Source organism: Rattus norvegicus, chromosome 3, assembly GCF_036323735.1.
Source record: "Rattus norvegicus strain BN/NHsdMcwi chromosome 3, GRCr8, whole genome shotgun sequence".
Taxonomy (NCBI): domain Eukaryota; kingdom Metazoa; phylum Chordata; class Mammalia; order Rodentia; family Muridae; genus Rattus; species Rattus norvegicus.
The window spans coordinates 165,197,910-165,220,826 of NC_086021.1; the positions used below are offsets into that span (position 1 = coordinate 165,197,910).

Here is a 22,917-nt window from a genome sequence, read left to right on the forward strand (position 1 = left end):
TTCCTTTCCCGGTTTCCAGGCCAACATCCCCCTAACCCCCCACCTCCCCTTCTATATGGGTGTTCCCCTCCCCAGATTTTTGCTTTTTTTTTTTTTTTTTTCTTTTTTTTCGGAGCTGGGGACAGAACCCAGGGCCTTGCGCTTGCTAGGCAAGCACTCTACCACTGAGCTAAATCCCCAACCCCAGATTTTTGCTTTTTAACATGCATTCTCACTGGCCTGAGCATTTGTTTATACACATTGTTGTTTCTGCAAGCTTTGGTGTAGGTAGGACTGCTTGTTGTGAGCATCTCATTACAGTGTTTCTGCGAGGTGCCCACTGAGACAAAGTGTGCTTTAGGATGTAAGCTCTCTCTTCCTTAGCTGTCTCCTTTGGTCTTCACTTCTCAGTCCATGGCCGGTTTTTCTTGTTTAGGGGGTGTCTTGTTCCATGCCCCCCTCCCCAGCCCCCAGGGTTTCTCTGTGTAGCCTTGTCTATATCTTAGAACTCACTTTGTAGGCCAGGCCGGCCTTGAACTCAGAGAGATCCCCCTGACTTTTCCTCCCAAGCGCCACTACTTACTGCCAGGCCAAATGTGTATGTGTGTGGGGATGGGGTTGGGGTCATAGTTTGTCTTAGGGTTTCATTGCTGTGAAGAGACACTACGACCAAAGCAACTCTTATAAAGGACAACATTTTTTTTTTTTTTTTTGTTTCTTTTTTTCGGAGCTGGGGACCGAACCCAGGGCCTTGTGCTTCCTAGGTAAGCACTCTACCACTGAGCTAAATCCCCAGCCCCATAAAGGACAACATTTAAGTGGGGCTGGCTTACAGGCTCAGAGGGTCAGTCCGTTATCATCAAGGCAGGAACATGGCAGCATCCAGGCAGTCATGGTGCAGGAGGAGCTGAGAGGTCTGCAGCTTCATTTATCCAAAGAACGCCAGGGCCAGACCCTCTTCTAGGAGGAGGGTCTCAAAGCCCACAGCTACCATGATACACTTCTCCCCACATCGCCACCCCTCCTAATAGTACCACTCCCTGGGCCAAGCACATTTAGACTGTCACAGTTTTTGTTTGTTTGTTTATTTTTTCCTTTCTCCCTATGCTACCCAGGCTGGACTAGGCTAGTCACCCTCCTGACTCAGTTTCCCATGTTCTGGGATTACAGTCCTGAACTACCACAACTGGACAACCTATGAGTTGTGACACATAGATTCTTGGTAGTATTTCCATCTTGTATTTCCCCAGGAACACTTAATGAAACAAACTCCTCTGGAGGCTGAAGTGGGAGGTGGGGAGTTTAAAGCCATCAGACTACACAGGTAGCTCAAGGCAGCCTGTGCTGTTTAGCAAGACCCTTTCTCAGTAAACAATAGTAAGCAAACCAAAAGAAAGCAGAAGAGGACTCAGTGGTAGAGATCTTGCCCAGAATGCCTGAGCCCTTGGTTTAATCCCCACGTACAGAAAGCGGTGCAAAAAGCAAGCGAGGAAGCAAGGAAGCAGGGAAAGACGAAAGAAATTACAAGTTTACTTCACACTTTGTTGTTGTTTGTTTGTTTTTAGCCCTGACCGGCCTGAAGTTTGTAGGATCTGCTGGCTTCTGCCTCTTGAGTGCAAGGATTAAAGGTGTAAGCCACCATACTTGGGTTCATTTTGTAAGCAACCCAGGGAGACAGAACAGTAAAACAATAGCTGGTTCATAGCAATGTACGTCATCTTAAGATCTTTCAATTAGGATTAAGGCTTTTAGAACTTCATCATGCCAGTTGAAATTGGCCTGTGTGGGGAGCCTGGCTCTTACCATCCCAATCCTGATTTCTTAGTTCCAGCTTAGCGACCTGAGACTTTCCTCTGAGTTATTCCATTTTGATGTGTATGTCAGGGAGTTGGGGCCTCATGTAGTAGCAGGTTAGTGTAAAACAATGGCTTCCTGTAACATTTTTAATGGACTGTTTTGCTTGAATAGATAGGGAGTTTCCAAGACAAATTTACCACCAGAAATGTCTCCTCTTCAGGACGTCTTGCTTCTGTTCATTTGGCCACTTCCTACCAGCAGCCAGGGAGAGTTCTGCTGAATCAGAGGTACCCATGGATTCATGACTGTGACTGGGTCTGTTACTAGTCAGAAGATGAGAATTTGATAGGTGTATTTTCAAGTCACCTGAATGGAAACTATCTGCTTTGCTCCCTGATATCTCCGAGCTTGTTCATCCTAGGCACAAGCTAAGTCTATGCCCATAGGCCAGAGAGAAAGCATACTTTCCCCAGTGCTGGAGATTGGTTGTGGGGTCTAATGCATGCTAGAAAATGCTCTACTTTTTATATATATGTATATGTATGTGTGTGTGTGTGTGTGTGTGTGTGTGTATGTGTGTGTGTGTATATATATATATATATATATATATACATACATATGATTTACTTATTTATTATACATATGTGAGTACACTGTAGCTGTCTTCAGACACACCAGAAGAGGGGATGGGATCCCATTACAGATGGTTGTGGGCCACCATGTGGTTGCTGGGATTTGAACTCAGGATCTCTGGAAGAATAGTCAGTGCTCTTAACCACTGACCCATCTCTCCAGCCTCTGAAAATGCTCTACTGTTAATCTATCCCCCAATTCATACTGTTTTCAATATTGCAGAATTAGACAGTTGATTTTTAATAAAATTTCTCAGCAAGCTAAGGGGTTGTTTGCCGTTTTGATTTATTTACCATCATCATCATCATCACCATCGTCATCATCATTATATTTATTTATATGTGAGCATATATGAAGGTGTGCCATAGCACACATGTGGAAGTTAGAGGACAACTTGCAGGAGTTATTTCTTTCCTTCTACCATGTATCCTGGGGACCAATCTCAGGTCTCAGGCTTGGCAGCAAGTTCCCTTAACCCACTGAGCCCCCTCACTGGCCCTTTCTTGCTGCTTAGAGATGAGTTAAGGAGCTGGAGAGGTGGCTCAATGGTTACTAGTACTTGCTGGTGATTTTCTAGCAGAGCTGAGTTTGGTTCCCAGCATATACTTTGAATAGCTCACAACTGCTTGTAATTCTAGTTAAAGTACATCTGACACCCTTCTAGCCTCTGGGTACCTGCACTTAAGTGACGTACACTCATATAAACATATACACATAAATAAAAATTTCAAAAATGCGTCTTTTAAAAATAGATGAGGGAATAAACAAGGATCACAGAGGTGAAACTTTCTTCTCCAAATTATAGCGTAAGTGGAGGAGCTGAGATTTGAATCTCTGTTGGTTTTATTCCAACGGCAGACTGTTTCCAAGTGCCTTCTTCCTGCTGTGTTTACGTGATATGCTGCTACTTGCATAGAAGGAAAAGGTGGGCGGCATAAAAATGGTTACTCCTTTTTCCTCCTTCCTTCCTTTTTTCTCTTTTAATGTTTCTCTCTCTCTCTTTCTCTCGCTCTCTCTCTGTCTCTGTCTCTCTCTGTCTCTGTCTCAAAGATTTATTTTATGTATATTACCTCTAGGGGCCCAAAATAAGGAATCCATCCATCTATCCTTCCTTCCTTCCTTCCTTCCTTCCTTCCTTCCTTCCTTCCTCCCTCCCTCCCTCCCTCCCTCCCTCCCTCTCTTCCTCCCTTCCTTCCTTCCTCCCCCCCCCACTCTCTCTTTCTTTCTTTCTTCTTGGTTTTCGAGGCAGGATTTCTTTGTTTAGCCCCGACTGTGCTGTATTGGAACTCTCTCTGTAGACCAGGGTGGCCTCCAACTCAGAGATCTGCCTGCCTCTGCCTCCATGGAAACTATCTGCTTTGAGTGAGTGCTGGGATTAAGTGAGGCCACCACGCCTGGCTTAATCATATTTTTCTATCTGTGTGACAGTAGAGCACACAGAGAACACTCAGAGCAGGAATGTGGGTGGATGTTTCTTGTTACTGGTCTTCGATTTAGTTTGCCTGTGTTGCTTATCCCAAGCCCTGGTTCCCTCACCATAGCATGCTTCGAGTTAGACAAACAGCAGTGACAGCTAACATGCTTGCTGAGAGACAAACCAAAGGCACAGTAAACGTGCTTGCAGATTTGTTGTGACAAGCATGAGGCTCATTGAAGCCAATGGTTTTATATGGGCTGTCTCACTTAGTCCTCCCAGAAATGCCCATCTGCGCATTGGAGGATACAGCTCAGTGGTAGAGCATATATTTCAAGCATCCAGGTCCTGGTTTTGATTTCTAGTACTAAAATAAGGACATAAATAAAATAAAGGCCTATTTGGAATTGAGGGTCAGAGGTAGAGTGACTTGAAAGATGTGAATTTTCACTGTTGGTGTAAGGCTCACTTAGCTCAGCTGACAGCAGTGCACTGAGGGCCTCTATGGATTTATTTGTCTTTGTTTTCAAAATGCAAGGTCCCCAAGAAGTAATACAATTTGGATTTTTACTTCTTGGGGTGGGGATGGTGGTGCTGGCTTTAAATTCACTGAGATTCTTCTGCCTCTGCCTCCCAAGTTGCTGGTGTTAAAGAAATCCATTTGTTTAGCTTATAGCTTATACAAATATACTCACAATCCCAGTACCCAAGAAGCAGTCCTGGCCTGCATGAGACCTCATCCCAAACAAAATGAAGCATGACCAGTAGCTATTGATAGAGGTGTAGCTCAGTGACAGAGCCCTTGACTGGCATGCAAGAAACTCCTGAAACCCCAGTGCTGGGACTGAGGGCAGGAGAGTTGTCAAAGGTTCATTGCCAGCTTTGGTTACAGGGTATTATCTAGGTCGGCTAACAAGACGCTGTTTGAAAAAAAACAAAACTCAAACCAAAAGTGGTTCTAATTTTTGGAGCTATAGCTTCTGGGTACATGTCTCTGCAGAGAGTTATTCTGTCTACCCCACTCACTTCCAGACTTGTGCAGATAAGCTGGCTAAGATGACAGGCTTCGGTGTCCTAGTCAAGATTCTGGGCGGACGGAATAGAAAGTGCCTGCTCTGCTTGATGCTCCTGCCTTCTTCCTGTTGTCTGTAGCAGCGTACCATCTGTCCCAAGCAGCAGACTGGCCTTCCCTGTTCTTACAGTGAGCACAGTGAAGTAGCTTCTGTCTGCTGCCTTCCATAGCCTTCTGCCATATTCTCTCTACTGTATTTCTAATTAAGTGCTCATAGTTTCTGTACAAAGAATTAGAAAAATCTGATTTGCAATGTCCTTTATTTTTTGGTTTCTTTTTTATTCATTATTTGCGTGTGTCTGTGCACACAGTATTACAATGTGCATATGGAAGTCAGAACAGAGTACAGATGACTTTCAGGAGTCTGGTTCCTCCTCTAGTGTTAGAACAGGGTCTCTGCATGCTGCAGACTAGATGGTCTGAGAGCTATGGGCCGTTTTGTCTCCACCTCCACCTTACCACAGAAGATGTGGGGTTACAAATACATCCTACCACATGTGGCACTTTTCCTTGGTTTCTAGGGACCAAACTCAAATGTGCAGGCAATGTGTTGTGGCAAGTGCGGTTGCCCGGTAGTAGAGCCGTCTCATCTACCACTTGGTGTCTTTCTCTATCTACATATGTATTTTATGTTTTTTATTTTATATGTATGGATATTTTCATTGTATGAGTCTCTATGCCTGCTGCTCACCATAGAAGCCAGAAGAAGGTATCAGATCTCTTGGAATTGGAATTACAGAAAGCTAGGAGCTGCATTGTCGGTTCTGGGAATTGAACCTGGGTCCTCTACAAGAGCAAATAAAGGTCTTAATCATTGACCATTGAGGCATCTCTCCAGCTCTTGCTTTCTTTTTCATTAGGATTCTTTCCACTGATCATGTTTTGGTGTGTGGTTATACCTCATTTTTTAAAAAAATGTCCATTATGTACCACATCTTTCTCTCCTGTCTCTTCTCAAGTTGGGATAAGAGAGAGAATTTTCTCAAAATTCAGAAAAGAAGATCTATATTATTTTAAAGTAGTCTTTCTTTTCTAAGAATTTTATGTTTGTGTATTTGTGTGTACTTACACTTGTGTGTGTGGTTTTTTTTTTTTTAAAGATTTATTCATTTATTATATATAAGTACACTGTAGCTGTCTTCAGACACACCAGAAGAGGGCATCGGATCCCATTACAGATGGTTGTGAGCCACCATGTGGTTGCTGGGACTTGAACTCAGGACCTCTGGAAGAGCAGTCAGTACCATCTCTCCAGCCCCACTTGTGTATGTTTGAGAGCAGCGTGAACATAGATTTGTTATGGGAAAGTGAGGACAATCTCTGAAGATGGGAGGGCTCCCAGGAAGGAATGCTGCCTTTTCTGAATTTCCACAGATGTGTGTCAGATGGCCTTACACTGTGGATGAAGTTCAACAGTCTTTGGTGTTGTTCTAGATGGCCAAGTGTGGTTAATCCTATGTTCTTATAATTCTTAGCTTTGCCAATTGCTCACACTTATTCAGTGATGTACTCTGTGCCAAGCCTAAATCTGAAAGCTTTACATGCAGCAAACACTTCATAGTCCTCTGAGTTGGCGGCTTTTATTATGCCCATTATTATTCCGTGGGAGGCAACAGAAGGAAGCAGGTGCTGGAGCTGTATGAAGTTACAGTTAGTAAGTGGCAAGCTTGGGATCTACTTATTTATTTGTGTTGAGGGTCTTGTGTAACCCGATTGGCTTTGAATTTACCGTGAAGCAAAGGATGCCTCTTTTCTTCCATCCTCCACGTCCCAAGATTGGAGGTGTGAACCGTCATGCCCTGCTTGAGTTTGGGATTTGAATACAGGTGGTCTCATCTGGCTACCATGGCGCACACTTATAATCCCAGTATTCAAGAAGCTGAGGTTGGAGGACTGCTGAAGTTGGAGGCCAGCTGTGCTACAAAATAAGACCTTGCCTCAGAAAGTAAAGAGGGTCCCAGCTCTAGCTCATGAGGATGGGATAAGGAAAACAATAACAGTAACAGTAGCCTGGCATCCTAAGCATGCTAGTGGCATGCATGGCTGTTCTTCTTATTATTTCTGTCTGTATGTATGTGCTTGAGTGGGTTTGTGTGGACTGAGTGCAGTGCTCTATGAGCATGTTGGATCTCCTGGGTGGGGTGGTTGTGAGCTGGAGTTGTGAACCACTTGATGTGGGTGCTGGGAACTAAACTCTAGTCCTCTGCAAGAGCAGGGAGCGCACTTTACACTGAGCCATCTCTTCAGCCCTGGCTTGTTGTTAGTTTTGAGATAATCTTGCTAGGTAGGCCTGGTACTTCCCTTGTAACCCAGGCTGGTTCAAACTCACAGTGATCCTCCTGCCCTCCTGAGTGCTGGCATTAGATATACATTACTCATTAGTGTACATCGGACACATTTTTGTGTGTGTTTTTGGTCCTGTGGTTTGAATGGGGGTATTGAGTATACTAGACAGGGTTCTGTTTGTGAGGTATGCTCCCAGCCCCTGGGATATGTCTTTGATCCCACGCTGAGTCCTGAACTTGGAATGTAGAGCAAAGACCCTGTAATTATAATGTGAAGAGATAAATTGTGCAGAGTTCATGTAAAAACCCTTGGGGGAGAGCAGCTCGTTTCCTGGAGAAATTTGAGAAGCTTTGCAGAGATGACTTTTGGAGTTAATCGTTCCATTGCTGCCAGATGCTGAGATCCGTTGGTGCTCAGGGCAGGCAGGCAGTCTTGAGAGGCTGACATTCCGGAGGAGGGAGCAGACCATGGGAGACGGCGTGCATAGCGTGATCTTCACTTGGGCTTGTCAGATGCTTTCTTCACGGTAGATTAGCGTGTACTGGAGGAAGCCCACAGAGATGAAGTGCCATTGTTACACATCTGTGTGGCCCATTGCTGTTGTTTACGTTGCTCATCTGTAGGGTCTCTACAGTCGAGTTTTTGTGATTCCTTCAAATTGGCCCACAGTTAAAGAGTGGAGAGTTTGGTCGGTCCATGCGTCCATCCATTTATCCATCCATCCAAGTGTGCTTATATGTGCCTGAGTACTGGGGAGCTAAATTTTTTTTGCATGGCACAGTTTACTGATTAAGTGGACTCCTAGCCTGATAAAATGTTTTCGGTAGTAAGCTTCATATCATTTTACAGATGGAAGACATTGGATAAAGAAAAAGTAAATATAATATTTTTGTTAATTGGTTTAAGTTGGGGTTTCCCTCTGTGGCCTGTGCTTTCCTTGAACTCACTTTGCTCCTTCTGCCTCAGCCTCTCCAGTGTTACTGCAACTGTGATCCACTGTTGCAGTAAAAATAAAAATAAAAAAGCGGCAGAATGGTTCCTGCGCGTACGCTGGCAGCCGCTAGTTCTGGCTCCAACAGGCCATTGGAATTAGCGCTAATTTATCCCAGATTAGTATCTCTCCCGACGGCTACCTGCTAGACTTGAACTTTCTGATTCCAGCTACCTGGTAAAATCATGGTTCTCTAAGTCCAGCAGTGGCTGGCTCCCTGCCACGGACTCTACTCACACTCCCAGCAGTCTCCCCCTGATAGTTAAAGTATAAATTCCCAACTACTCGGTAAAATCAAGACTCAACGAACTGTAACCCAACAATCAGATTTATATATTAAATTCTCAATTCACAGTACATCCACACAATAAATTCACTGCCAATTAATAAAGATATAAACCGCCCACCTAGACAAGATAAAATTGACCTAGTTCACCTGGATCTTGATCCTCCTGCTTCTCCTCTCTCCTTCCTAGACTTTTTCCCTGCCTACCCTTCCTTCTCATCCAATGATAAGTTTCACCTTATTCTGGGCCTGCCTTGCTGCACAATGACATCATCCTACACATTACCCTCTACACGGGAGTTCCGATGTTTTTTATTTTTCTGCAACAATTCACCACATTCTGTTCAAGTAGACTTTTATTTTATTTTGTATTTACCACTCGCCACCTGCCTTTTTTTTTTTTTTTTTTTTGGTTCTTTTTTTCGGAGCTGGGGACCGAACCCAGGGCCTTGCGCTTCCTAGGCAAGCGCTCCACCACTGAGCTAGATCCTCAGCCCCGCCGCCTGCCTTTTGTCTCATGTAGCCTAGGTTAGCCTTGAATAGGCTTGGTAGCAAAGGATGGCCTTAAACTCTTGCTCCTCCTGTCTACACCTCCAAGTGTTAGACTAACTAACAGGCGTGTGCCACCATGCTTGGCTTTTCAATTCTCTTTGTGTCTGTGTGGATAGCAGAGGAAAGCTTGCAGGAAGCAGTTCTCTCCTACTGTCTGGGCATGTAAGAATTGAACTCAGGTCATCAAGCTTGATCGCAAACATTTCTCTCCCTGAGTAATCTTGCTGGTGGTCCTTGGTTGATACTTTTATGTTATTTTAAAAAGTCTTTATTGAGCTAGGTGTCTACTTGTAATCACAGTTCTTGGGGAAGCTAAGGAAACGAGGATTATAAGTTCAAGGGTAGCTTAGGCTATGGCATAACAAGACTGTCAGATGGAGGGGTCATTTATAAAGGACTTTATTGAGGAATCATTCATCAGAGTACACTCATCTTAAGCTAAGGCTTGATGACTCTTTCATACGCACACCCCTCCCTCTGTACCCGCCAACCAAGCTTGAGGTGATATTGGACCCCTCAGAAGACTGTCCACTCACTGTGTTCCATACCTCTGCCATCCTCAGAAGGAAGCCTTGTGTGCAGCGCTGCATTTCAAGTGAGTCCTGGCAGCACCGGCAGCTTATTAAGTGTTTTTCTGGCTGTGTTCAGGATCCTGGTTGCAGGAGTTTAGGACATGGAGGTCTGATGTAACTGGTGTCCCAAGGCAATTATGTTGGACGGAGAGAGGCCAGAAGTTAAAGGATGTTTTTTAAAGACTTGTTTATTTTATTTGATGTGTATGAGTATTTTCCCTGCATGTATGTATGTGCACCACATGGCATGCCTGGTGCCTTTAGAGGTGAGAAAAGGTTGGTGGATTCCCTCTAGCAGGAGTTATGGGTGGGTAAAAGCCACTATGTGGGTCCTGGGAGTTGATCCTGAGTTCTCTGCAGGAGCAACAAGTGCCCTTAACCACTGAGCCTCTCTCCAGCCCCTGATGGCTATTTTTTTAGGAAGTGAAACAAAAGTATGAGATGGTTTCCTGGATATGAGAATGAGAGCTGGAGGTGTCAGAAGGACATCAGCAGAAGTCATCTAAGCTTGAAAATACCATGTATTGAGAGCTGAGAGAGAGAGCGCTAAATAGGAATGGTGGGAGAAGGCTGGAAGGGGAGGTTTAAGCAGAAAAGAGATGCCTTTGGATCCCTGGCAAGAGCAGGAAACTGAGACTGCCTTTTCACTCTCTTAAGTATTTACTGAATGGTGTTAACCCTGGCCTCTGCTTGGTATTGATGGGAGGGCCTAAGGGGTTGTTGTACTACTATTCTGAGGATGGCTGCTGAGTGGCCTGGGACTGAGAGGAAAGATGAAGACAATTCCTGAATACCAGGTATTGATTAGTGGAGGTAGTAAAGTTTTACTGGCACTAAAACAAGTAGAGTTTTTCCAAAGTTTATTAGCTGCCCCTTTCTTTTTTTTTTCTTTTTTTTTTCTTTTTTTCGGAGCTGGGGGCCGAACCCAGGGCCTTGCGTTTGCTAGGCAAGCGCTCTACCACTGAGCTAAATCCCCAACCCCTGCCCCTTTCTTTTTGATAAATATATTTTCCATCCCCATCTTCTCTCTCCAGCAAAGGTTGCTGGTACCTTGGAATGTCGCTTTTGTGCATCCACATCTCTGGCTTCTAATGTGTAGTCTGAGCCAGGAATAGACAGGCTCTGACTCCAGAAGCACAGTGAGTTGCTGTATGTTTACAGAAAGACTATTTATATAAGGAACAATCTGGAAGCAACCTAAATACCCAAACCCAGGGCAAAATATTAAGGCAGATTTTGGGCTAGCTACTAGAGAGACTACTAGGTAGCTGAGGGAAGGCTGTTTATGGATTTGTTGCTACTGGAGAGCTAAAAGGGCAGACTGTCTATGGGCATGTCACTACTAGTGTACGTACATTAAGAGCAGAGCCGGTGGGGTTAGAGAGATGGCTCAGTGGTTAAGAGCACCAGCTGTGGGGTTGGGGATTTTGCTCAGTGGTAGAGCGCTTGCCTAGCAAACGCAAGGCCCTGGGTTCGGTCCCCAGCTCCGAAAAAAAGAAAAGAAAGAAAAAAAAAAAAAAAGAGCACCAGCTGCTCTTCCAGAACTCCTGCGTTTAATTCCCAGCACCCACATGGCAGCTCCCAACTGCCTGCAACTCCGATTTCAAGGAGTCTGACAGCCTCATAGAGACATAAATGCAGGTAAAACACTGATGCACAGAAAATAAAAATAAATGGTTTAACAAGAGCAGAGGTCTCTTCGATGGATTTGGTATTAGAGGAGTTAGGTGCTGATTTTGTTATCACTGAGATTTTCCCCCTCAAATGTGAAGTGGATGTAGTGGTGGTAATGGTTTTTAACTCCTGGTGGGATTGTGGTAAAGTCATGTGAGATCCTTATCACAGAGCCCTTGGTAAGTAAAGCTTGTACTAAGCTATGCACGTGGATGGTGTTTTTGTTTCTGTTCTGTAGACTAGGTCTCTCTCTCTCTCTCTCTCTCTCTCTCTCTCTCTCTCTCTCTCTCTCTCTCTCTCTGTGTGTGTGTGTGTGTGTGTGTGTGTGTGTGTGTGTGTGTCCGTCCTTGACTGGCCTTGGATTCATTCTATAGACCAGGTTGGCTTGAAGCTCTGCCTCCCAAGTACTGGGACTAAAGTCATTCACCACTCTTCCCAGCTGTGTTTTTTAAATGATGATGATGATGAGGATGTGTGTTTATAGAGGACAGCTTATAGATGTCATTTTCTCCTACCATGTGGGCTGCAGGGATCAAGCTCTGGTGTTAGGCTTTATCTGCTAAGTCCTAGTCATCTTGAGGGTCATTGTGTGTTTGGCTTTGAGATAGGGAAACCTATGCAATCTTCCTCTCTTAGTCTCTCTAATGCTAGGATTATGAGCCACCATACCCGGTTTACGTGAGTTATTAATAGTTCAAAATTGGTGTTTACTCTAGTAATTATAAACTGGCAGCTTGGCCAGTTGGAGCAGGTCCTAATATTCTTGCTTTTTGTTTTGGCAGCACTGGGGATGGTGCCCAAGGTGTTACACATGCTACATGCTAACACATGCTCACTAGGCCCCACCCTTAGCTCTGCAGTTGGCAGTCAGAAGGACTCTTCCCTTCCAGGTTCTTCACTCTCTACCTTGCTGTTTTGTTTGTATTTCTATTTTAGGTGTGTGTGTAGTGTGTGTGTGTGTGTGTGTGTGTGTGTGTGTGTGTGTGTGTGTGTGTGCGCGCGCGTGTACGCCCACACATGCGCATGCACTTGATGTCCACAGCATGAACAAGTCAACATTGTAGCCCAGAATTAGAACAGGCAATCTCTGCTCCTCTGAACATGCTTGTGGAGTCAGCCTTTCCCAGGACTTGGCAGGGTCTCTCCAGCTCTCTCCTTTCCTTGGTGAGCCTAGGTATGTTGGTTTACACAGTAGCTTTCAGAAGTATTTCTTAAACTGGAAAATCCTGGGTCTCTATACTTTTAGAAAACCACAAGAATTCTGCAAATACTACTTTGTTAGTTCTTAATTACATTATAGCAAGTTTTCTTAGGTTTAGTGGTTTGAGGTTTGAAAGAAGGTTAAACATCTGTTATCCTTCAAGTTTCTGTGGTTCAGAATTCAGGAGCAACCTATCTGGGAGAGGTTCTGGTTCAGGCTTGCAGTTCAAGGTGGCTTAGTCATAGAGCTGGGGACTTAGCTTTGAGTTCTTGAGGGGACGCCTTGATTCCCCACTATACAGGCCTTCCCACAGATGTAGTACCTGCTTGTTCTCTGCTTTTCCATGATGGGAACCCAAGAGCATAGAGATAAACGTAGCAGTATTGTGTATGGTAAATACACAGAAGTTGCTGGAGGTAGTGGTGCACGCCTGTAATCTCCGTGTTCAGGGGCAGAGGAGGAGGCCAGATTGATCAGTTCTAGGCCAGCTAGAATCTTGTACAATAAGAACCCCTCTCCCAAATAACATTACCCCTACTCCCAAAATAAAATAAGTTGATTATTTTCTTTTCAATATTTAGGTTTTTAGGGGTTAAATCAGGCTGTCTCGGCAGCAAGTACCTTTACCAACTGAACCATGTCACCAGCCCGAGGTTACTATTTTAACCATTTTTTTTTTTTTTTTGGTTCTTTTTTTCGGAGCTGGGGACCGAACCCAGGGCCTTGCGCTTCCTAGGTAAGCGCTCTACCACTGAGCTAAATCCCCAGCCCCTATTTTAACCATTTTAAGCATGCAGTTATATATTTATTTATTTTATGGTAAAATATATATTTAGAATTAGGCAGTGTAAGGCACCTAGCTGGTAAGATGGAAATTATCTCAGCTATAAATTGATAGACAATCAACTGTGTGGAACCATTTATTTATTTATTTATTTATTTATTCATTCATTCATTCATTCACTTAATATGTGTTTTGGACTGCATGCATATTTGTGTACCATGTCACATGTGTCTGGGGCCCTCAGAGGCTGTCAGATTCCCTGGAATTGGCATTACAGATGGTTGTGAGCTGCCAAGTGGGTGCTGGAAATTAAACTGGGTCCTCTGGAAAAGCATAAGCTACTGTTCTTGACTGCTGAGCATCTGCCCAGCACCAATAGGCACTTTGTGTGACTGCTTTGGAGTCTCACACCAGTTCTTCTGCCGCATTCACTTAAGCAGAGAGAGGGCAATTGGATCCCACTTTTTTTTTTTTTTCCAGAGCTCGGGACCGAACCCAGGGCCTTGCGCTTGCTAGGCAAGCGCTCTACCACTGAGCTAAATCCCCAACCCCTCCACTTTTTTTTTTTTTAAAGATTTATTTATTATATATAAGTATACTGTAACTCTCTTCAGACACACCAGAAGAGGGCATCAGATTCTATTACAGATGGTTGTGAGCCACCATGTGGTTGCTGGGATTTGAACTCAGGACCTCTGGAAGAGCAGTCAGTGCTCTTAACCGCGGAGCCATCTCTCCAGCCCCCGGATCCCACTTTTGAAGGCAGGGGTATGCACCTGTTTTCATAGGTCCTGCTTTCCTCTGGTGTGAGGGCTGAGACAATGAAGATATATATGGGCACGTTCAGAGGACTCCTTTGCTCTCTGTGTTCCTCCTTTATGGTCTTGATGATTCCTCACAGTCTGCTCTCATTACTGGCTCAAGGTCAGAATTGGAAGAACTGGTATGGATGAGCAGCCACCCAGGCTTGAGTGGCGGTTAGGGCTGGCTGTTCTGTTCTGCCTGACTTTGAGTTCAGTTACTTTCCTGTCTCTGGAGTGTCAGGAAGTAGGGGCTACTTCAGCACATTCCTACTGAAAGAAGTCCACTGCCTATATGCTAATGTCAGAGGCTGGGTCTCAAAACCATGCTTTCTTTGAAGAAAGCTTATATTCTCTCCCCTCCTCCCCCCAATAGTTATACATGTGGGGGTCAGTAGAAGGAAAAAGAATTTTGTATGGAAAAGCTTTGGGGACTGGGGTTCCTATGGGAAATGGTAGTTGAATTATTAGATTATGCTTCTGCTTTGGTCCTAGGTGGAAGAGTTAAGCTGTAAAGGATTGTGGAATATTACTCAGCGTGACTCCTCCTACTGAGGGTTACGTTATCTTAGAAGGAGGGTTAATGCCTGTGCTCTTTCTCCTTTTTTGTCCTCTTTAAGATGAGTCTGCTCTGCTGGTATGTTTGTCAAGTCTTTGGGTTTCACAGAAGGGAGCATCTTCATTCATGCTTTAAAGTTACTTTAAAGATAACAGGGGTTGGGGATTTAGCTCAGTGGTAGAGCGCTTGCCTAGGAAGTGCAAGGTTCTGGGTTCGGTCCCCAGCCCCCCCCCACCACCACCACCAAAAAAAAAAAAAAAAAGGTAACAGCCAGCAAAGGTTTGATTCTCTTTTTATGATTTTTTTTTATTAGTTTTTATTTATATGAGTACACTGTAGCTGTCTTCAGACATACCAGAAGAGGGCACCAGATCCCATTACAGATGGTTGTGGGAATTGAATTCAGGACCTCTGGAAGAGCAGTCAGTGCTCTTAACCATTGAGCAAATCTCTCCAACCCGAGGTTTGATTATCTTAAGCTTGCAGACATTTTGAAGTCATTGTAAAGACTGTTTGAAAGAGATACTTGTGGTTAATCTCAAACAATTATTTTGGTAATTGTTGATTACACAATAGTGATCTGGCATCTTGACATTTTTATGTTCTTATCCTATTCTTTTTTTTTCTTTCTTATTTTCTCTTTCCTTCCCTCTCTCTTTTTTTTTTTTCTTTTCTTTTCTTTTTTTCAGAGCTGGGGACCAAACCCAGGGCCTTGCGCTTGCTAGACAAGCGCTCTACCACTGAGCTAAATCCCCAACCCCTCTCCTTCCCTCTCTTATCCTCCTTCTTTCCCCCCTTCTCTTGTCTTCTAAATGATAAAGCCCGGGCTGGGCTAAGCTGTGGCAGTTTTTTCTTTAGCCTCCTGACTGCTGGATCACAGATGGGACCCACTGTGTCAGGCTGTCAGACTTTTCTTGTCACCCGTTTATGGGACTGAGTTAGGTAATTCAAGATTTCATAAAGCACAAAGAACCCATTGGAGACTTTGTAGACCAGAGAACTCCCTGGAGGCCTTTCCTGTAGGCCTTGTAGACCAGCATATTCTGGTCCAGGGACAGCTTTTTTAAAACATTATTTGTGAGTGCCTGGGGATCAGAGGAGAGTTTGCTAGGGTTCATTCTCTCCTTCTACCATGTGATCCTGCTCAGGTTAGCAGGCTCGGCGGTAGGCACTTACGGGCTGCCATCCTGCTGGCTCTGAACTGTTTGGGAAGCGCCATCTGGGGTTTAGCCGCCCATTGGTAAGGGTCAGGCAGAGTTGCTGCTTTCTGAATTTCCTTGTTGCTCTTTTTTTTCCTCTCTTCACTGTCTGACTAATCTGACTGCATTCTCTCTCAGAAACACTCCTCAGTCCTACTCCTTCTGTTTTTAAAATAATTTCTTTCTTTCTTTTCTTTTCTTTTTTTTTCCGGAGCTGGGGACCGAACCCAGGGCCTTGCGCTTGAAATCATTTCTTTCTTAAGATAAGTTCTCTAGCCCAGGCTAACCTCAGACTCACTATGCAACTGAAGAGAAGCTTGAAGCTGATTTAGCTGCCTCTGCTTCCTGAGTGCTGAGATTCCAGATGTGTGCCACAGAGCCCAGTTTCCACAGCCTTCTTGCCTCACGGAGAACTCCTACCATTTCCTAGAGTCATCCCTCTTCTGCAGAGGTGTCTCTCTTTCTTCTCTTCTCCGGCCCTCCCCTTCTGCCTTTTGCTTTTCTGGGTCCTACTGTAATTACAGAATCTTCTGTTGTCAGAAGTGTTGCTGTTTCTGCTATTCCTATCTGTAGACAAGGCTTATTGTGAGTTCCAGGCTAGCCACAGTTACATAGTGAGACTTGTCTCCAAAGAAAAAAGACACCTGGTGAGATGGCTTAGCTGTTAAGATCACTGTTCTTCCTGAGGTCCCAGATATGATTCCCAGCACACACAATGGCTCAGAACAATCTGTAGCTCTACTCCTAGAGGATCCAACTCTTCTGACATCCAAGGGCACTCTGTGCAAGTGCTACATAGACTTACATACAGGTGAAACACCCACACATATGAAATTAAAGAAACAAAACCAAAAACCTGAAAAGAACAAAACAAGGAAATGTGAGCTCTGGCTACAATGCCAGTTACAGAGGATTCTCTGCGGTTCTTAGGTATGTAGTGAAGTGGGGTTCTGTATAACATGAATGGAATACTCACGACTCACACGTCAGTCTCTGCCCATCCCCTCTTGCCTGTCTTGTAGTTGGTCAAGATGACATGTGACCAAGCCATGTGACATTATTTGATGAAAACAGTCATTATGCTAATCTCCTGTATGTAGTTCAACCTAATAGTCTGAAAGTTTAGTCAGTTCTTGAGTCTAGTTTGCCTCGAGGGTAGGGGGTCAGAGCAGATGTGTGTGGGTTCTCTTTGGGGGCCTGTAATTTACTGGCTACATCAAAGGCACATCATAGAGCCCTGTGACTGATGGACCTAAGCTCTCTCGAAGGCAGGTAGCAGCTGTGATCTGTAAGTTCTGCTGGGTTAGTGCCTAAGATGGTGATAAGTGCTGCTGCTTTTTATGACATACAGATAGGTCCCCTCACCCAGGAGTAACTTGTGTCCTGTCACTTTTTTTTTTCTCTTTTTTCTTTTTTTTGGAGCTGGGGACTGAACCCAGGGCCTTGCGCTTGCTACTGAGCTAAATCCCCAACCCCGTCACTTATTTTTATTTTAAGAATATTTATTTTATTTTTTATGGGTATGTGTATAGTACCAGTACCTGAGTATATGTTTCAGGCCGATGCAGCAGTCTGCAGGGTCAGAAGAGAGCACTAGATCCCCTGGAACTGGAGTTGTGAGTCATCATGTGGTTGTCTACAAGAGCAGTAAGTGCTCTTATGTGCTGAGCTATTTCTCTAGCCCCAACTCTGTCACTGTAGAGAAATGGAGAAGACAGGCCACCTTTAAGAAACACTGTCCCTTGGCTACTGTGGAGCCTCCTGGATCTGCAAACAGTTGAAATATCCCAACACAGTACACTCTTCTTGTAATTCCAACACTTGGGAGGCAGACTGGAAGTTCAAGACCTGCCTGACAATAGTATAAAAGCAACAAAAACTCAATGAGTTTGAGGCCAGCCAGGTCTACATAGTGATCTCTGTCTCTAAAAACAAAATAGTTTAAATTGCGATTGGAGAGAGAACTCACTAGTAAAGAGACTGGCTGCTCCTCCGCAGGACCTATGTTCACTTGCTAGCATCCGTATGACAGTTAACAACTGTAATTTCAGTTCCAGGGGCTCTAGTACCCTTTTCTGGCATCCATGTGCTGCACACAGGCAGACATGCATCCAGGCAAAATACACATATACATAAAATTAAAAATTAATTTATTTAATTACTGTGTTAGTTAAGATTCTTTTTTTGCTCTGATCAAGGCAACTCTTTCTTTTTTTTTTTTTTTTTTTTTTTTTTGGTTCTTTTTTTTTTTTCCGGAGCTGGGGATCGAACCCAGGGCCTTGCGCTTCCTAGGCAAGCGCTCTACCACTGAGCTAAATCCCCAACCCCAAGGCAACTCTTATAAAGAAGACATTTAATTGGAACTGGCTTATAGTTTCAGAGGTTCAGTCCATTATTATGGCAGGAAGCAAGGTGGCATGTAGGCAGACATGGTGCTGGAAAGGTAGCTGAGAGTTCTATATCTTGATCCTGTAGGCAGTGAAAGGAGAATGTGAACCATACTGGGTGTAGCATTATATGACCTCAAAGCCTGCCTCCACAGTGACACACTTCCTCCAACAAGGCCACACCTCCTATAATAGTGCCATTCCCTATGAGCCTATCGAGACCATTGCTATTCAAACCACCACAATTACTTAAAACATTATGTATATATGTATGTGTCTGTATGCACATGTGAATGAGTGTAGGTGCCTTCAGAGTCCTGAGGGTATTGGATCTCTTGGTGCTGGAGTTCCTGGAGTTTTGAGTCACCCAGTGCTGGGTCTTCTGTAAGAGTAGAATGAGCTTTTCCCTGCTGAGCCAGTTCTCCAGCTCCTCTCAGAGTCTCATAGAGCCCTGTATGATTGCCAATTTGCTATGTTGTTATGAAGGTTCTTGAACATTTGAACACTCATATCCTCTATCCCAGAGTACCAGGTCACCAGCTCATGCTGACACACCCAAGTTCGTTTTGTTCTCAGACAAGATTTTGCTTTAAACAATTATTTATTTTGTATATTCATGCACACAATGGCATGTATGTGGGAGTCAGAGAACAACTATAGGAGTTCATTCTCCTTCCATCATGGAGGTTTCAGGGATTGAACTCAGGGCATCAGGCTTCTTGGTGGCAGGCACCTTTACTGCTGAACCATGTCTCTGACCAGGTCTTGCTATGCAGTATATGCTGGCCTTGAACTTGCAGTGGTTCTCCTGTGTGCAATCATAGGTGTATGCTACAATACTACCTTCTTGGGGGATGAGTGTTTGACTATATAGCTTCAAGCTGACCTACAATTCTCAATCTTCTACCTCATGACTGCTAGGATTATAGAAATGTGCTACTCTGCTCAGCTTCTCTTAAGTATTTTAGCCATAGAAAGATTTAACACAGGAAATCAGGCTCCTATAAAACAGGGAAGGATTGGAGTTGTGGGACTCAAGGATGCTGTCTTTGGAGAACCAGTTTGAAGGGCTATCAATGCAGCCTAGGCTTCTGGGAAGTCATTGTTGGCATTTCGCTCCCACCACTTCTCTCTAACACTGGAGTAATTGGTGGCTAGACATTTACTGTGGAAGAGCAGAGGCCGCATCCAGGAACTCCTCAGTGCTCTGACGTCGAAGGCCAAGCTATGGAGTCAGCAGTTGCATTTTAACAGATTCTGATTGACATGTGAGTGGTTGGTCTGATCACTAAACTATGGGTCTCTGTCACCTTGATTGCCTATTGGAAGGGAACAGAAAGTTTGTTTTCGTAACTCTTTTTTTTTTCCTTTTCTTTTTTTCGGAGCTGGGGGCCGAACCCAGGGCCTTGCGCTTGCTAGGCAAGCACTCTACCACTGAGCTAAATCCCCAACCCCTGTTTTTGTGACTCTTAATCTAGAATGAGTGGAATGGAGATCAACATAGTGCATAGGCTGAACTGGCCACAGTTCTGCATCCTTCCAGATAGTGTGTATATATTTACCTCCCTTTATCAAGAAGTAATAGCCAGGTGTGGTGGCACATGCCTTGGATCCTGGCACTCTGCAGGCAGAAGCAGATAGATCTCTGTGAGTTCAAGTCCAGCTAGGGCTACATAGTAATGCTCTGTCTCCAAATAACCAATCAGAAAACAGAAAACTCCAGACATGAATAACGAAGAAGGTGAGGTAGCTCAGAGGCCAAGGAGACACTTACCATCAAGCTTGAGTTCTGTACTTGAGATCCACATCATGGAAAGAGAATTAACTTGCAAAAGTTGTCCCTGACATCACTCTGTGTGCTGTGGCATACCTGTGCACACACAGTTAATAAAATGTAATACAAACATAAACACTTCATGTAACAGTGTATCTTCCGTGTGTTGTATCTCAGTACAAGAGGAATCATCTTGTTCTCTTCGGTGTCTGCACAGAACTTCATGATATGGTTTAAAATGCTCAAGAACAGCTAGCTGTGTTGGCACTCACTATAATCCTTGTACGTAGAAGGTAGAGGCAGGAGGATCAGGAGTTTGAGGTAATTTTTACCAACTTAGTGTTTGAAGCTAGTGTGGGCCCTGTGAGACCCTGTCTCAGGAAACCAACCAAGCAAACACAAACACAACAAAAACCTCAAACACAGCTGAGGAAAAGCATGGACACATGCTGATCTATAGAGCCAGGAAGTTCACATGTGCTTCTTGATCCAGAGTTCTCGGGACCTGGGTACATGCCATCTCTTTACTGGTACTGTGACCGACTTCACATGAGTGGACTCAGACTGAAAAGTTCACAGTTGATCAACTAAGAAAGGACTCTTATTTTCTTATTTGTTTTTAAGGATTCATTGATTTGTATGAATCTGTTGAGATCTTTTACAAAGTCTGAGTGTGTACCCTGTCAGCATGCACGAAGAGGTCAGAGGGCAACTTTGGAGTTTATTCTTGCCTCTCAGATGGGCTTTGCTTGTGCAACTCAGGTTGTCAGTCTGTGTGGCGAGTGCTTTCACCTGCAGAGCGTCTCATTTGCTCTAGAACAAGACTTTGATTGTTTGTTTGTTTGTTTGTTTGTTTGTTTGTAGACAGGGTCTCTAGTCCAGGTTGGCCCGGGATTCGTGCCATTTCCTCCTGCTTTTAGCCTGTGAGGCTCTGTAATTACAGGTGTGTCATCCATAGCCTATGAGTCTTGAACCCCAATTATGCAGCATCACAAAGTGTTAAGGGTTTAGTTTTTTTTTTTTTTTTTTTTTTTTGGTTCTTTTTTTTCGGAGCTGGGGACCGAACCCAGGGCCTTGCGCTAAGGGTTTAGTTTTGTTTTTTCTCTTTTTGAGACAGTATTCATAAAGCCCAAGTTAGCCTGGCCTTAAATTTACAGTAATCTCTCTGCCTTAGCCCCTGAGTACTGGCATTGAAGGCCAGTTCTACCCCCCATGCCTGCTTTTAAAATGGCAGGACTTTGGTGCTAGAGAGATGCTTACTTCAGCAGTTAAGGTCAGCTTTTCTGGAGGACCTGTGCCTTAATTCCTTAGCACCCACATGGTGGCTCAAAACCATCTGTACCCCCAATTCCAGGGGTCCCCATCCCCTCTTCTGACTTCTGTGGGCTGCAGTAGGCATGCAGGTGGTGCACAAGCACACATGTAGGCACAACACTCATACAAATAGATAAATCCTTAAAGACAAAGAAGAAAACACTTTTGTAATTGTGCTCTGTGGGAAGAGGCTTGGCTGTTTTGAACAGGCATTAAAGCAATAATTCCCTGTTTTCTGACTCAGGTATCCGGCTCATATTGAAGACATTGACTACGAAGAAGGGAGAGTCCTCATCCATTTCAAGCGGTGGAACCATCGTTACGATGAGTGGTTTTGTTGGGACAGTCCTTATCTGCGTCCTTTAGAGAAGATACAGCTGAGGAAAGAGGGTTTGCATGAAGAGGATGGATCTTCTGTGAGTAGCAAATCCCTGGAGTTCTGTAGTGAATGAGGCTGATCGGCTGCAGGAGGTCGTGCTAGGCTTTGATTTTCAGTGGACATCTCAGTAGCCTCTGGAGAACAATCCTTGCCTTGACCTGTGGTGGTGACCTTCAGGTCTTCGTGGACTAGGACTTCTTAAGAGTTCAGTTTTCACCTGTTTGGTGCGATTGATGTGTTAGTTCATAAACTAACTTCACTGGGCTTCCATCCGTATGAATGTGATCTTATGTCCCTTAGAGACCACTGTTTTCCTAGTGTGCAAAATACTACTGAGGGAATAGTAGGTCTTCAGGAAAAAAACCGTGTAATAAACCAGGTGTCGTGGTTCCTCCTAGTTCTTAAGAGGTGGATTTCTTTGAGTTTGAGGCCAGCCTAGTCTATAAAATAAGACCTTGTCTTAAGCTCCACTACCACCACCTCTCCCATGCCAGGAATGGTGAGATATGTCCCTAAGAACAGGAAGACCAAGAGGTCAAAAACTGAATAACCAAACCAAAGCAGTAAAGCTGTTACCTCAGTGCTTGAGAGGCAAAGGCAGAATGCGTGCTGGAGTTCCAGGCCAGCATGCTTTACACAGCCTGTTCTAGACCAACCAGAGCTACATAATGAGACCCATCTTTTTTTTTTTTTTTTTTTTTCTTTTCTTTTTTCTTTTTTTCGGAGCTGGGGATCGAACCCAGGGCCTTGCGCTTGCTAGGCAAGCGCTCTACCACTGAGCTAAATCCCCATTCCTGAGACCCATCTTAAAATCAACAAGAAACAAGACTATTCTTCCACCAAATTGTTGAGTAGTGAATGAATGGTTAAAATCCAGACGCACTGTGTCTGGAATAGTGTACACTAGGTAAGGTAACCTGGAAGATCCTTTGCTGTGCTGTTAAGCAGCCATTTTCTGTGTGGATCCTGAGCTTGTTTTATATAGTCTGATGATCCCTGGAGGACTTGGACTTGGTTGGAGTGTTTCAGCTTTTCTAAATTTCATTATTGTTCCTGTAGCTCTAATTGCCTTCAAAATGGCATACAACTTTTACTTTTGTTGAAAGCACACATTGAGACATCTGTGGTAGCCCTTGGTTGGTGGTAGCCCTTGCTTTGGGATCTGCCTCAGCCTGGATTCCAGTTTCCATTCTAAGCTCACAGAGGAACTTGAACTCTGGCTGGCCTTTCCGTTATGCCTTTTCCCTTTCAGTGTAGGGTTGTT

General features: G+C 44.2%; 1 protein-coding gene across 8 annotated transcripts in view; it reads left to right on the forward strand.

Moving 5' to 3' along the window:
* Positions 1 to 22,917, forward strand: part of Phf20 (PHD finger protein 20) — a 108,940-nt gene that overhangs the window by 27,573 nt on the left and 58,450 nt on the right. For 6 of the 8 annotated variants that reach the window (NM_001107795.1, XM_017591785.3, XM_006235404.5 and 3 more), the window contains one exon: positions 21,519 to 21,690. In NM_001107795.1, the coding sequence (NP_001101265.1) occupies positions 21,519 to 21,690 (172 nt within the window). Of the gene's footprint in view, positions 1 to 21,518; positions 21,691 to 22,917 lie in introns of those variants that run through there. The other 2 variants (XM_039105084.2, XM_063283850.1) reach the window with 2 other exon arrangements.